The 15694-nt window shown below is 35.7% G+C and overlaps 1 protein-coding gene across 1 annotated transcript in view; it reads left to right on the forward strand.

Moving 5' to 3' along the window:
* Positions 1 to 15694, forward strand: part of LOC145770958 (sushi, von Willebrand factor type A, EGF and pentraxin domain-containing protein 1-like) — a gene marked incomplete at its 3' end in the record, with an annotated part of 51136 nt that overhangs the window by 18419 nt on the left and 17023 nt on the right. Inside the window, exons 15-27 of the mRNA XM_082582699.1 lie at positions 2953 to 3078; positions 6579 to 6776; positions 8936 to 9055; positions 9745 to 9933; positions 10202 to 10318; positions 10813 to 10995; positions 11425 to 11550; positions 11781 to 11966; positions 12284 to 12403; positions 12848 to 13036; positions 13260 to 13379; positions 14185 to 14379; positions 15468 to 15584. Coding sequence (XP_082438825.1) covers positions 2953 to 3078; positions 6579 to 6776; positions 8936 to 9055; positions 9745 to 9933; positions 10202 to 10318; positions 10813 to 10995; positions 11425 to 11550; positions 11781 to 11966; positions 12284 to 12403; positions 12848 to 13036; positions 13260 to 13379; positions 14185 to 14379; positions 15468 to 15584 — 1986 coding nt within the window. The remainder of the gene's footprint in view (positions 1 to 2952; positions 3079 to 6578; positions 6777 to 8935; positions 9056 to 9744; positions 9934 to 10201; positions 10319 to 10812; positions 10996 to 11424; positions 11551 to 11780; positions 11967 to 12283; positions 12404 to 12847; positions 13037 to 13259; positions 13380 to 14184; positions 14380 to 15467; positions 15585 to 15694) is intronic.

Below are 15694 nucleotides of genomic sequence, written 5' to 3' on the forward strand. Positions count from 1 at the left end.
TTAACACTTGTTTTTGACAAATTTTGACATAGCAAGAGTGCTATTTAATTATTGTTAAACTTGTTAAGTGCGAATGACAAGTATGTGTAAAGGTATATCTGTTGTGATAATTTTTGATGCTTTTCAAGAAAATGAAGTTTCTTCTGACAGGTATCAAACCCACACCATTGCTTGATACGAACGACTCGGTTACATGTCTTGTAATGCAAAGAAGTTTATTCTCACACGAGTCAGTTCAATCATATATAGCTAAATATCGATTTCGATCAGCTAGAAGCTAGATCATCTTCAGTTAAGCTGGAAGCAAACAGCACTAAAATCAAATGATGAAAGTGCAAAGGAATGAAAAAACATTTTACTCTAGCTACATCAAAAAATTGATGGAAAAACTAACAATCAAAGACGAAATAAAAGGAAAATGTCACGAAAGAGTATGGTATACAATTGTAGGGTCTACCATCATAAGCCTAACCAGAAACACATCAACAATACGATCAACACTTGGATATTGTTATATATATTATTATTACATTATTATATAAATCAAAATATAGTTATTACTATCTGAATTCTTAACAGCTTGTTTCACCTCAAACGGATCATCAGAAGGGTCTTATTCAAATAGATTACTATATTTTGATTTAATTCGCTCTGCTTTGTTTTTTTGCTTAGCATTGAGCACTTTTTGTAGTATTAATAGTTTTCATTGTTTTATATTACTATATATTATATTGTATTTGAATAAGACCTTCTGATGATCCGTTAGGTGAAACAGGCTGTTAAGGATTCAGATAGTAATGACTGTATTTGATTTAATTCGCTCTGCTTTGCCTTTTTGCTTAGCATTGAGCACTTTTTGTAGTATTAATAGTTTTCATTGTTTTGTCATATATATTTTGTAATTCTCATATATATATAAGTTTCTGGGCAGCCGATTGTAGCATCGAATAGACAGCGATAGACACGTGTTTCGCCCATGAGGCTGGGCTCATCAGTATCGCACCGTATTCTTGCCACTTGGGTAATCGACCGCCGCTTTACCAGTCAGTTTAACTCGTATCGTTGTGGAAAGAAAAGATGAGCCCAGCCTCATGGGCGAAACACGTGTCTATCGCTGTCTATTCGATGCTACAATCGGCTGCCCAGAAACTTATCGTTTATTGGAGGTCTTTATGGCTAGCGTGGAAGCTACACCGTTCTGGTTAGCGAAGCGTTACTGCTGCTCGCTGTACTAGCGAGTGATCAGCCTTGTGCTGATGGCCGGGGAGAACACCCCTTCTTCAAACTCTCATATATATATTATTATAGATATTGTTATATATATTGATCAACACTTGGATATTGTTTGATGTAATTAATTCTGTAGATGCAGTTCTAGGTAATTTGATGTACGGTAGTTAATTCTTTTCGTCATTATCGGTTTAAGCACAGACTTTATACATTTTTTCATTTTAACCATAATTTTTCGTATTGTTGATGTGTTTCTGGTTAGGCTTATGATGGTAGACCCTACAATTGTATACCATACTCTTTCGTGACATTTTCCTTTTATTTCGTCTTTGATTGTTAGTTTTTCCATCAATTCTTTGATGTAGCTAGAGTAAAATGTTTTTTCATTCCTTTGCACTTTCATCATTTCATTTTTGTGCTGTTTACTTCCAGCTTAACTGAAGATGATCTAGCTTCTAGCTGATTGAAATCGATATTTAGCTGTATATGATTGAACTGACTCGTGTGAGAATAAATTTCTTTGCATTCTTGATGCTTATGTTCTAGCTGTAACTAGCTAGGTATATAATTCTACATTACTTTATTTTGAATATTTTAGTAGTCGCTTTATTAATTAAATTAATAGGTAATCAAATGTTGCAAATATCTTTTCTAAGAAAAATTGTGACGTTGATGACGTCATATCCAATAATAACTTCATCCATGATCATTAGATAGTGCAAAATCATAAACGACATTCAACAGTGGACATTTTTGCTATGCTTTGTTTTTCGCTAGTTCCATCAGGTAAAGCGCTGAGCCTGATTAAAATTATTCACCAAAAATTCGAAAAGAGACGTCGCAGTGTAAGGCTCGTTTTTGGTAATGCACGCCGCACGCAACAAAGAATTCATTATTGCAGCACAATAATTTATTGCACTGCAAGGAGAGATATACTTTCCTACATATTCTCGTATGAACAATCTGTCCTTTCGAAGCACCTTGTTAAGAATGATGAAAGACCGTTCCATCGCAGCAATTATCGACTGATATCACCTGATTTCATTGTATACTGCTGGTGACACATACTGATGGTTCAAACCAGCAACGTTGTCTGCATCACAGTTTTTTATCATGCGCTTCTTGATATAAGAACCTATGTCTACCCAGTCTTGTTTCAAATCCAGATTCGATATATCTGTATAAGTGTATAAGCTTCTCGTGTACTAGAAGATCTCCTTTTTTATAAGCTGCTGTAAAACTTGGTAGTCACGGTGGATTTTGACCAGATTGCCTGTAATCAACGGTTTTGATTGACCTTACGTGTAAATGTTGGTGAAGTTTTGATTTTTTTCTGATAAGTCCAAAAATAATTACTTTACGCAGGCTATGGGATAATATGATAATGATATCACACACAATTTTGAACTAATGCATTGGCATTTGTTGCAACCGCAATAGAGCTTCGGCATGTCGTTCTGGCAGTTTGAGTTTGCTATGCGTTGTTTTCTTATTAGCCTATTTTGTTTTAGGTTTAAAAACTTTGATGTGTGTGATTTATGATCTGATCATTTGTTTGTTTGTTTGTCATATCTTTATCCTGCATTGCGTGAAAGCGGACTTGAGCGCTATGCATCGGTGTACGCCTTCCGACGTACACCTGACCCACGCTGCAGCCAACGGTTATGTTAGTAAGTTATTATTGTATTTTATAATTACTGAACAACTGATATTATTGTGTAGACGTTAACGAATGCACCAGAAAGACTCACAAGTGCCCTCGAAATTCAGTTTGTATAAACACTGAAGGAGATTACCGATGTGAATGCGCATCTGGGTTCACTGGTACAGATCCAAATAATTGTCGAAGTGAGTAACCTTATGGGAGTTAATAAGTAGAAGTTTGGTTACTGAAGTGAGAACTTTGTTTACCTGAATTTTTCATTTTGTTTCGGGCCCACAATCCCACATGCCAAGATCCATATTATTCTGTATTCAAGGTAAATATACAATAAAGTCAAAATAACACCAAATTATCATGTTGCACATCGCGATTTTAAATATTGCATCTTTTTGAGTACAACTTGATTTCAGGTAGGCTACTGGTAGCCTACAGCATAGCCGTAGGAGAGTAAAACATTTTGGGGGGGCGAACAAAATTTGCCCAAATTTTCCAAATTTTGCCCAAATTGTGTCTTTGCGTATATATTTTCAAAAACATAAAATTACTCACAACCTCTGAAATAGTGCAGTCTAAGAACTCCACAATCATCAACTTGGCGGTGTACAAAAACACAGGCAGCAAAACGTTCAACTTAGCAAAACAAGGTTGAGTTAACTTTAAACTAAATAAACCATCAAATTGAAATAATTTTCTTGTGGCACAAAAATATGTATATATACATATTAGGCCTACCTGGATTCAACAACAATTTAAACTGAGAATTCAACAATAACTGGACAACAGTGGCTAAATATCCAAGTCGTCAGATCATTTCAAAATCTCTAGCTCAATTGCAATAAAAAGCCAGACCAAAAGTAGCTGAATCTTTTCATTATAAAGATAGTGTAGTTTAAAAAATCAAGAGTCAAGATTCGTAAATTTGCATTGAAAAAATCTCAAATGACAACCTATTTACTTATCAAACTAGTAACATTACTTAATCCATGCTACTTAAAACCTTACAACCTGAAAAGAATTCTACAGTTTATCATACTATGCACATCAATTTTGCACCTTTGAACAAAACTAAGTTGCTATTAGTATGAATATTGATCTCATATTACAGTGAAGTTATAGCCAATGTTTTTTCATTAACATCATTACTGTACCAAGATATTCTAAGTTCATGATGAAGCAACTACTGAAATCGCAGGCACTGAACCAAAATAACTCATATAGGTAATAACTTCAAACTCAATCCTTGCCAGAAAATACAGACAACATCATCAATACTGTCTAGTGTCTACATTGCCTGATATCAACTGCATGAATTGGATGCCAAAGCAACATAACATTAACACTTGCCTATATATTATTTTGATTATTGATTACTATAATATGTATATACTGTGTCATATATGGTAAATAGCTGAGCATATCAATCCTAGGACTAGCAAAGACAAACAGCAGTTATTACAAAAAATAATTTTTATGTATACCGTATAGAAAACATTTCAACTGTAGTGTAGCCCACAAGTTCAGTTCACAAAAACATGAAATCAAACACTGGAAAATTCACAGATACTAAAACGAAGCTTAACATTCTCTACAAATTGCAACATACCAAATATATATATACAATAGTATCCAAAATTGAAGATGGCACAGTTTACATTCGTAGGAAAATCTTAATGTATTTCATACAAAATATTAGGCTACACTATAACAAATATACAAAGTTTTTAAACTGGTAAAATGTTGAAAACTCATAGTAGCCTAATATTGATTTTGCAGGTATATACTGAATCGAAGCTTAACATTCTGCCCAAATTGCAATACACCAAATACAAAAGTTCCAAAACTGATGACACTACATTTAACATGGGTCCACGTCTTTTAGGCGCAGACAGTTAGGTGCCGGTCAAATAGGTGCGCACACTGTGGCGTCAGGACATTTAGGTGCGGAGCACTGAGGCGCCCGGTCATTTAGGTGCTATTCCTAGTCGGCTAAAGTCTGCAGATTGTATCAGCTTGGCAGGTAGGACAGTGCTTTTCACACAAAATGTTTATTGAACAGAAAAATATGTCACGCCTTCCGTTAATGAAGCTGCTTAAACCGGCAATGCTTTTCACACAAAATATTATATTGAACAGAAAAATATATTGCTTTTTAATGCGCCCGTTTGGCATTTATTTGTTGTTAGTCTAGGTTTGCGTTGAATGCGTCGGGGAAAGCTTTATGAATAAATTATTCAAGTTTCCGAACATGACGGAGTTCACTTTTAGTTAAGTCAAATAATTACTACACTAAATATCAATATAAAATATACAACATATAAATATAAAATATATGTTGTCTCACACGTACTCGCAACCATTGCTCTACTTGCCAAGCCAATACAATCTGCAGACTTTACTAGAAATAGCACCTAAATGAACGGGCGCCACAGTGCTCCGCACCTAAATATCCTGACGCCACAGTGTGCGCGCCTATTTGACTGGCGCCTAACTGTCTGCGCCTAAAAGACTTGCTCCCTTTAACATTTAAAGAAAAAATGTTAATGTATTTCATACAAAATGCAACACTATAAACAAAGTCCTAAACTAGAAAGATTTTGAAAACTCATGGTAAGATTGATTTTCTTAATAACTGGACATTTTTGCCCAAATATTTTTACAAATAAATACAATAGTAGAACCTAGAGAAAGAAGCAAAAAACCTCATAAGATTACCAGTAGGCTACCCAGCAAGGTTTCAAAATTCCACCAATGAAGAAATGTAGTGTATATCTTAATGAACATCAGTAACAAGCTTACCGGTACCTCTGCTTGCTAATTGCATTTTCTTACATTTACATTTTGCAGATATGTAGGCTACTGAATCAAAGCTTAACATTCTGCCCAAATTGCAATATATTATACCAAATACAAAAGTTCCAAATTTGATGACACTACATTTAACATTTAAAGAAAAATGTTAATGTATTTCATACAAAATGCAACATTATAAACAAATTTCTGAACTAGAAAGATTTTGAAAACTCATGGTAAGATTGATTTTCCCAATAACTGGACATTTTTGCCCAAATATGATTTTAGAAATAACTACATTAGTAAGACATAAAGTAAAAAGCAAAAACCATTTAAGGTTATTAGTAGGCTACCTAGCAAGCTTACAAATCTCACCTGTGAAGAAATACAGCCTATGTACATGCTGGTGAATATCAGTACTAATAAGCTTAACTTTGCTTGCCAATTATGTTCTTTTACACTTTAATTTTTGCAGGTGTTGAATTGAAACTTATCATTCTGCCCAAATTGCAATACGTATCACATGCAACAATTTTCAAAATAGATGAAAATGCATTTTACATAATTGATTGGAAAATATTAATGTATATATCTCATAAATTATAACAATTACGTAAACTTTCTAAACTGGAAAAATGTCGAAACATCACGATAAGATTGATTTGCCCAAATAAGTGCAGATTTTTGCCCAAATTCGCGGCGTTTTTTTTTTCAGCGGGGGAGCGACCGCCCCCCCTGCCCCCCCATCTCCTACGGCTATGGCCTACAGTAACATACAAGAGTTTAGTTCAGACAGAGGCTGTTTTTAAGTACATAACCTAAGTGATTATATTAGCTGATAAGCTTTTAATGACATTTGACTTCCAGTTTTACAAGGATTGTTATTTATTTACAGGAATTGTTTGCGAGATTCCCAATAATCTGGACGGCAATCTCGATCATAGTCGATTTCTCGGGCGGTACTATCTTGGTCAGAAAATAATATATGCTTGCGTGAGAGGATTCAACATTCCTAATACCGAGCTTGGGAGCATTGTAACTGCAGAATGTATTGGCTCTGGTCAGTGGGACAAGATCCCGCCTACTTGCGAAGGTAAAATTGGTTCGGTAACGCTAATGGTTTTAACATGTTTTTTATTCATGCAAAAAAGAAGCAAGCTCTTGTGTGCCTGTGTCTTGTCATTTCTTTTGTACGCTGTCTAGTCATTTACTACACTTGCTTTCTCTTACACTTCATGTAATCTGTTCCTCGCCGAGTTGTTGCTTTTTGTCATTCTTGTGCTAGTTGTTAACTTTTTTTTTTCTTCGCTGCAAAACTATCATTTGTAATTATCGTCTAGTCGGAATTAAATGATGATTGTCATGTTCATTTGTAAATTGCAAATGTAATTATTATTAAGCTAGTCCTGATAGCGACGCAAAGATGCGTTGAAAACGTTCGTAAATAACTTTTACTCGTTTATTTAAGTTGTACGTATATTTCGTATTTTGCATGAGTAGAAAACGTAATAAAATCATTGACGTTACTAAGTTTTATACGTCTGTGGTACAGAAACTGAACTTTCTAACAAAGCTCTAAAATTAGTTTGGTTGTGCATAAAAACTTTCATCAAAAATGTACATCATCTCAACTTCAATTTTTGGCTCGGTTGCTATGGTGATTATCTTGTGCTGCCACAGATGTGCGTCCAAGCAAAATGCCTCTAAACTAAACCATGCTCTAAACCAAGAGTCTCAAACTCAAATTGCTCTGAGGGCCAAATAAACACTTGTAAATTAAGTTGAAGGCCGCAATGCACAATCTTCTTTTTTCGGTTTGATGTCGCCGCAGATCACGTTGTTAAATCCAGGCACAACAGTGGCCAATGGATTTGTATGCTCATCGAGCGTTGTTAGGTCCACATATCTGTTCTGAGTTCCGTATACAGGAACTTGGTAGATAATGTGGTTTGTGGTATGCAGTCTGAAAATCTAAACAGCATGCACAAGAGGGTGTGTCGGCGAGGCCCCATTGAAGCATTTTACTACTGAACCGGCCGGCAATACGCAATAAAAATCAATAAACAAAATAACACAATTAAAACGCAATAAAAAGTTAGTGAGAACACACCAAGAACGTTAGACTGCAAGAAAAAGTAGTAACACGCGACGGGTCGCCCGGCCCGTCGCAGGTCATCTTTCTGCGCTATACAGAAAGAGCCTGTCTCCCTGGCCCACTCCGCTATTCTAAATTTGCGGACGGGTCATGTAGTGTTTTCGATCCACACTCTCCCTCCACAGGTACCTCGACTCCCCAGCCTGGCCCCCGCGACCTAAGCTGGTGGGCTTACCCTCCGGGTGCATCGTCACCCCTAAATCACGCCTCTCCCTGCCGCCGCGGGGTGTGGCAGGCCGGTTTCTTAAAGTCTTCGACCTGGCTGTGTTTGTTTGTGCTCTTCTCTCCATGTCAATCCTTTGTACCTGTGCGTTGTTGATGCTAATAAAACAGTTGAACAACAAAGAGATGAAAAAACACTCTACACACGCAAGAAAAAAAATACAAAAAAGAACGCAAAAGAAACGATTGACCTGGAGAGTAAAAATCTAGCAATCAACTTTCAAAAGCGCGGAAAAAACTAAACCCTTGAAGAACTGACATCAGTAAACAGACTATCAAGGTTAATACTGCAATAAAGACACAGTAAGTGAATAGGTAATGTGATTGTGGTGTAACAATACGAGTTTCTCTCACGCAATAAAATGGCGCGACATTTGTACTAAAAAGTCATATGAAGTTTGATGAGCATTTTCAGATTTTTTGAGCAATTTTAAAGTGCATCTTATCTTTCTACATCTATGGACAAAATATTTACTGTAATTGTTAATTACTAAAAATTAAAAAATGCATCGCGGGCCACACCAAAAGTTCTCGCGGGCCGCGTATTTGAGACCCTTGCTCTAAACCCTTCTTTTCGTTTTTTTTAGTGTAATGTTGCATATCACATTTTAATGATGATGTTTGTGCCATCTCATTTTTTATGCAACTTGATAACGTTTAAAGGATGTTCTACAGGTATTCATCGAAGGCATTAAATATACTCAGATTTATACAAAAAGAAGACACGCAAGTGCTGTTGATATGACAGATCATACAATGTTAGCGTCAATCAATGTTTATTTCGTCTGGATGGTACATAGTTGTTATTAGATATACTGTAGAACATTTTCTATCAAGTTCAAGTTATGATTGTGGTTGTTTTCAAATATTTTCAGATATTGATGAATGCGCCATCGGTCAGCCTTGTCAAGCGGAGGCTGTATGTACAAATACTGAGGGAAGTTACACCTGCACTTGCACAGACGAATATTTGATGGTCGGAAGTGCTTGTCAAAGTAAGTGCGTCGATGTTAAACACAACCAATGAATAAAAAACATTACTTTGTAACGAACACTTTCGTTTGCTTTCAAAGGATAGTAGCACGATTGTTGAGGACATTTAATGTACCATTTTCTGTAGGCTACACTGTAATATGTTCAATTTTCCAACTCTACTGTTACGTTTCTATCATTGTCCTCTTCGATTATAATTTCATTTCCATATTACTTTAGATCCATCAAATCAATGTAGTTTGATTACTTTGCTTGCATCTACAGTAGGTTGATGTGTAATTAAATCAACTGTCTATTATTGCTCTAGGTTGGTAGAAGGCAAATGCCTTGTTTCCAAAGTCAGTGGAAATAAAGAACTAGCTCTACTGCATAGATAGTACGGCATTTTCTCTAATATTCCACATGGTTTACTAATGTTGCAACATGGATCAATAAATCAAACAAACTGCACTAAAAACATCCACTTTCCCGCAATTGCCTATGTATACTTCATGATAGTCGTTTTATACTTTTTACTGATATGATAGTCGCATTGTTTTAAACAAAATTTGGTCTTTTCAAGAATAATCATACCAAACACAATTCATTTTTAATTGTTTCTTACTTTTGACATTCTTCTATCGATTATTATACAGTTATACACTACAGCTTGTTGCAATTTTACAATTAAACATGTGATGTATCTCTACAGTTATTACGTGCTCCCCACAACGACCTCACGCGAATGGACAAATTACAGGCACTGCTCCTTTCACATTAGGCAACGAAGTGCAATATATATGCAACCCAGGCTACTATATCCAAGGCCAGCCTTCTTCTATATGCCAAACTAACAGCGAGAAGCAAGGAGAATGGTCTAATGAGGTTCCTGGATGTTCAGGCAAGTGACAATTGCAGGTGCTACCTTTTCTATAACCGAGGTTTTGAGGATCGTAGGTTTGTAGCTAAGTTGAATGATCTTTCCGTTACGAGTAAGATGTCGTAGTTTGACATAAATATTACACAATTCACGACTTTATATTTCGCAACTGACAGTACCGTGAGTACTAAAATGCGAAAACACTTAACCTACTGTTAAATATAGAACGTATTGTCACTTTTTCGTTTATGTCTTTTATTATTGAAAGTTTGTGCTTTTTTCTTTCCAGATATCAACGAATGCAACAGTAGCCCTTGCCACACCCATGCCACTTGTATTAATATGGATGGCAGTTACGTTTGTATTTGTAACCCTGACTACAGTGGTGATGGTTTTACTTGTGACGGTAAGTCATGAAAGTATTTCTGAAAACGTTTTTAATCAAACATAGATATAGATATTCATTAAATACACATTGAGTTTGTTAAAAATATCCACTTTAATCTGAAATGAGAAACCTGTCAATGGCATATTTCAAAAGTATACAGCTTTTCCATCAAAGGAGCTACTAACTTCCAAAATTTCCAAGAATAAACTGCATCAAATGAAGCTTGATTTTTGCAACGTTTTAAAAATATAAAGCTTTGTTAGAGAGTTTGCTTTCTTGAACCATAAACAAACAAAATATTTTTTTGTGTTTGTAATACATTTTGATAAACCCGCTAAGGTTACTTTGTTTTGTTTGATTTAAAAATATAATTGCAATATCGCACAGTCACAAGTAATCGTCCTGTAATGATTGCTTGAATGACATTTCATCTCTTTCATTTGAGGTTTTGAAAAATACTTTGAATATAACCTTATCTCGGCTTCCTTTGTAATATTTTGTATTGCTTTAAGAAATCATCTGCCGTACACCTGTTACTCCAACAAACGGAGCAGTTAAAAGCGATTCCCAAACGAGGTGGAAGTACAACACTTACGCTGTATTTGAATGCAATTTTGGATACAAGTTACAAGGAGAGTCTGTTGCTCTTTGTCGTCGTAATCAAACCTGGTCTGAATCTCCTCCAACTTGCGAGAGTGAGTCGAAGTTTTAAGTGATGTACTGTATACCTTGATAGCTATTGTTATTATGCCAGCATAGCTAGAATTTTCACACGCGTTTGAAGTGTTTTCATTTTTATTTTTTTTGAGAATATAATTATTAAAACATGTGATTTTTTCCTTTGGTGTGCTGTCGGGTATGCCTGAACTGAAAAGCAACCTCCTGTAACTAGTATGCTGTCTCGCCTACCAATGGATTGACTGGAGTTGATTTTTTAACTACAAAATTTCATTATCGGAGGTACACTATAAACATTAGAGAACTTTATATAAACGAGTGCATTCAACGTAATGTTGTTTTCTTGTAGAAAAATATTGCGTTGTCAACGAAAGAATGTTGTTTGTTCTTATGATTATTATGATTCAGTCGAAAATTTAACACACTAAACGTGGTACAACTTTCAGACATCAACGAGTGTTCTGCGGAATTCCCATATCCTTGCCACAGCAATGCTAAATGCTCTGACACTCCAGGAAGTTTCAAATGCACGTGTCATGATGGATTCTCTGGCACCGGAACAGACTGCGCGCGTATGTATTAGATGGTTTTACTGTTGAATAATTTTAGCTGATATAACAGTGCTTACACTTTAATAGGCATTGAGGAAAATCATTCGTTACCGCTTCAATCGCAATCGTGGTTATTCTTGTTATCTAAATTCAACTGTTTTATCTTCCATTTTTTTCTGTGGACCTTTTTTCTTACTTTATTAAATTCTTTTAGCAAAGATTTATAAAGTGTTCTCCCACGTTTGTTACAGATATTACATGTGAAAAGCCACCTCAAGCCAGTGGAAGGATCTTATCTTTGTCCAGTCATGTCATTATTCCTAACACTGTCGCAAGCTTCCACTGCAGAAAAGGATATCGCATGGGACCGAACGATTCACCAACGTCCACTTGCAAGTCATCTGGAGACTGGACAGAAAAGTTTCCTGATTGTGAAGGTTTGCGACCAACAATAATGTGGTTGACTGTTCAAAAAGTTTTAAAACATTGAAAAGTTTTTTTTTTTTTAATATTTGAGCGCTGCTTTTAATGTATGGATCCATTGAAAACATGCCATTTTTGAAATTGTTACGAAGAAGCGTTCGTGAGTTCCCAAAAGACTACAGCACAAGCTTACATACATCACGAAAGCATTGAATAAATGCGGTGATGATTTACTCAATGCAGACCTACACTAAGTGAGTCCTTGCATTTGTCGAGTTGAAGTATTTCAAACTGTTTGATCCACCCGCAACACAACTCTACTTTTGGATAGATTATAACGAATGCAACGAAGTTAACGATTGCAATGAGAACGCCGTTTGCTCCAACACGATCGGAAGTTATGCATGTCACTGCAAGAGAGAGTACTTCGACTCTGGTACTGGTTGCGAAGGTATATAAAGAATATTTTTCAGTCAATGTGCGCTTTTTCTTAAACCTTGCTTTGTGACATGTCAAAGAAATCATCTGTAAAAAAAGGAAAATCTTCTACTTTTCTCATTACGTTTCTCCTATAAATGACTCTTCCATTAATTTAATATTTTCAAACACATAATAGTTATATGTAAACTGTAAAGGTAAAAGTTTTATAGTTAGTGAACCACGGGAATGAAGCGCCATCCCATCGCCTCATGGCTTGATTATAGGGGAATAAAACGCAATTGCTTCAGTTTCCAGGGCAATTGTAGTTTGAAGTTAAGATAGCTGTTGTTGCATAAAATTTTGCTTTTTACAGGTTCATAGTTTTTATGTTTTAACAATGGTTTTTGTGATTATTACATTTTGTTGTTACACGTGCAATCGTGCATCAGGGAATGCTCACACTGCTGTTTCACAGACATTACATGTGGCAAGCCAAGATTGTCTCGTTACTTGAGGACCAATCCTTCACTAGATAGCCGAAGTGAATTTCTCGTGGATAGCACGATTGAGTATTCTTGTTCTGAAGGCTTCCAACAACCTTTTCCGTCAGTTGCTCAGTGTCAAACCAATGGGTTTTGGTCACTTGACCCTCCGGTGTGCATTGGTAAGTGTACAATCATGTTTTATGTTCTTAAAATATACCTTTTTATATTAGATTATTTTATATTCTTCTTTTAATGCTCTAAAAATACAAAGAAATGACGTGAGTTATTTTTACATTGTTTGTGTATTATTTGTATAGCTTTATACAGCAAGCAATTGTTACTATAACTCATCAACTGACTAGTGATTTTATTGCAAACACCTCTAAACTTTGATTTTTCTAGACATCAACGAATGTGTAGGAAGCCATGAGTGTGATCCAAATGCCTTCTGTGATAACAAGGTCGGCACCTACCTATGTACATGCAAGAAAGGATATGAAGGAAACGGAAAGCAATGCAGAGGTAACTTGTGTAGTACAGTCGTCGAAGAAATAGTGTATTGTTTGTTCCTCAGCACCATAGTGGTCAAAAAGGAAATGGTACTCCCCGGCCCACTTCTGCATGATTGAGCGGGGAAAAAGATACCCGTACGAAATTAATTGAGGACCACTCTCGTCTGTGTTTATAAGAAAAGGCGGATGGGACGAGTGTTCTCGAAAAAAACACAATAAGCTTATTGCTGTACGGGAAATTAATTTGACCTCATATACAGTATAATGCAGTGGTGAGTTGCAGAGATGTCTTGTTCGTCACATTTATTTAGCAAACGTTGAACGGCTAATACGAATGGTTGTCTTGAGTTCATTCGACGAGTGTGCTTGTTTAAAGGGTCAGTGATCTTGAAATGGAAGAGGTAGTTTGACTCAAAAGCTCGTCGATAGAGGAGTTAGTATGGCTGCTTGGCAACGAAGCTCAGCGAGTTCGTCTTTAGCGTCTTTTGTCAATTTATTCTGCGTTGAAAAACGCTATATCGAGTCATTTCTACTATTCTGATATATTATGGGTTTTGACATTGTATTGCAAAATTTACTTTATAACCAACCATAACTAGGTTTCATAAATACAGTTAAAAGCGGGAGACAATAGTATTTGCAGTTGAGCGCTAATATCAAGCAAAAGAAACTGCAAAGTGGATTGGTTAAAGAGAAACGTCAATTTGAGATATTAAAAGAGATGTTTTCAAGAGATCATAAATATAATGACAATTATGACAAACAAAACAACGTGAGCTGTTTGCATAAAAAAAAATAATATAAATTTTCTTTAGAAACGTTTTGCACTCCCCTTGAAGTCACCGCAAATGTTGATCGAATCACATTAAATGGCCAAGTAACCACCCAGTGGAGAGAAGACGATATGGCGGTATACCATTGTGCACCCGGTTACGTTATTTCTTCTGGCCGAACATTCATCACCTGTCAGTCCACAGGACAATGGTCCCCTGGCCCACTGCAATGCACAGGTAGAGTTGAAAGCCACATGACTGCTTTGTAGTATTAGGACTATGATTTTTAAAACATTCAACTATATACCTCTCGGGTTAATATGCTTGTTTCGTTGGAAAACTATTATTTACTGCCTGATAAGCTACTATAATTATTTCGATGAAGTTTGGCACTCGCAAAATAAAGAAGGGTTATTATTGTTGTATATTCATATATCACAATGAAACAATTTACTCAGCCAACCTTTGTCAACTCTTTGGCTGCTACGCTTTTTTTTGATGCATTTTTCAGAATTTCGTTTGAGCAAGGCTTTGATTTTGAACTGCTGTATTTTGAGAACGGATGCCAAGAAAAATCAAAACTTGAAAGTTGTTGCATTTTAAAACAGTTTTTTTACAATACGTTTAGCCTACAAACTTTGTGTATTTTTTTTTTAAATTTATCAATGACTAAAATTTCTGACAAATACAAAATTTTTGTGTTTTTTGATTTTTGTTTTGTTTCCATTTAAACATCTAAAAAAAACAACTTTAAACTGCGGTAAACTTCACCGCTAAATGTCAGGCAAGCATCAAGCTTTCTACACAAACGTTGTCACGATGATGTTTAGCGAAGAAAAGCCGTAGGCGTGGGCGTTATGCGAAGAAAGAACCGCAAAACATTCACTTAGCACAAAAAATAAAAATTCTCTGTACATGATTGAAAATTGCAGAAAAAATTCAAATACAAACCTAGTAATTTTTTTCAAATTTTGGACAATACAAGTCTTCCTTATTCTAAAAAAGTAAAACCCATGCAGTTTGGTTAACAAAAACTAGAGTTATGGTGATTACAAACAGTGTGTATTTTTTGAGGGGTTAGGCTCTTTAAAGAACCCGTAGCAATTAAAAGGGTTTACGCTTGCTGGAAACTTTATTTTTTATTGGTAAACATGCTGTGTACATGTTCAACATGCATGTTCGAAAGTTCATGTTTTCTAGCTGGTTGTGTTACAGCCTAATCGCTAGATTAGAAAGATGTCTTAAAAATATCATCGAAATATTTGCCATTAGTAACGTTCCCACCAGAAGTTCCTACGGGTTCTTACTCTGCCCAACGTTTGCAGATGAGGACGAATGCACAAAGTACCCGTGCCACAACTTTGCCAGATGCGATAACACTATCGGTGGTTATACTTGCACTTGCAAAGACGATTATGAAGGAGACGGATTTACTTGCATCAGTAAGTTTTAACATATCTCAAAAGTAATGCTATTTTTCTTGAAATTATAAGGTTAAATGTATAGACTTGTAACAAATGTTCGTTGTTTAATGCACCTTTTCGCGTTTTTT

The sequence above is a fragment of the Aplidium turbinatum genome, chromosome 5 (assembly GCF_918807975.1).
Source record: "Aplidium turbinatum chromosome 5, kaAplTurb1.1, whole genome shotgun sequence".
NCBI lineage: Eukaryota > Metazoa > Chordata > Ascidiacea > Aplousobranchia > Polyclinidae > Aplidium > Aplidium turbinatum.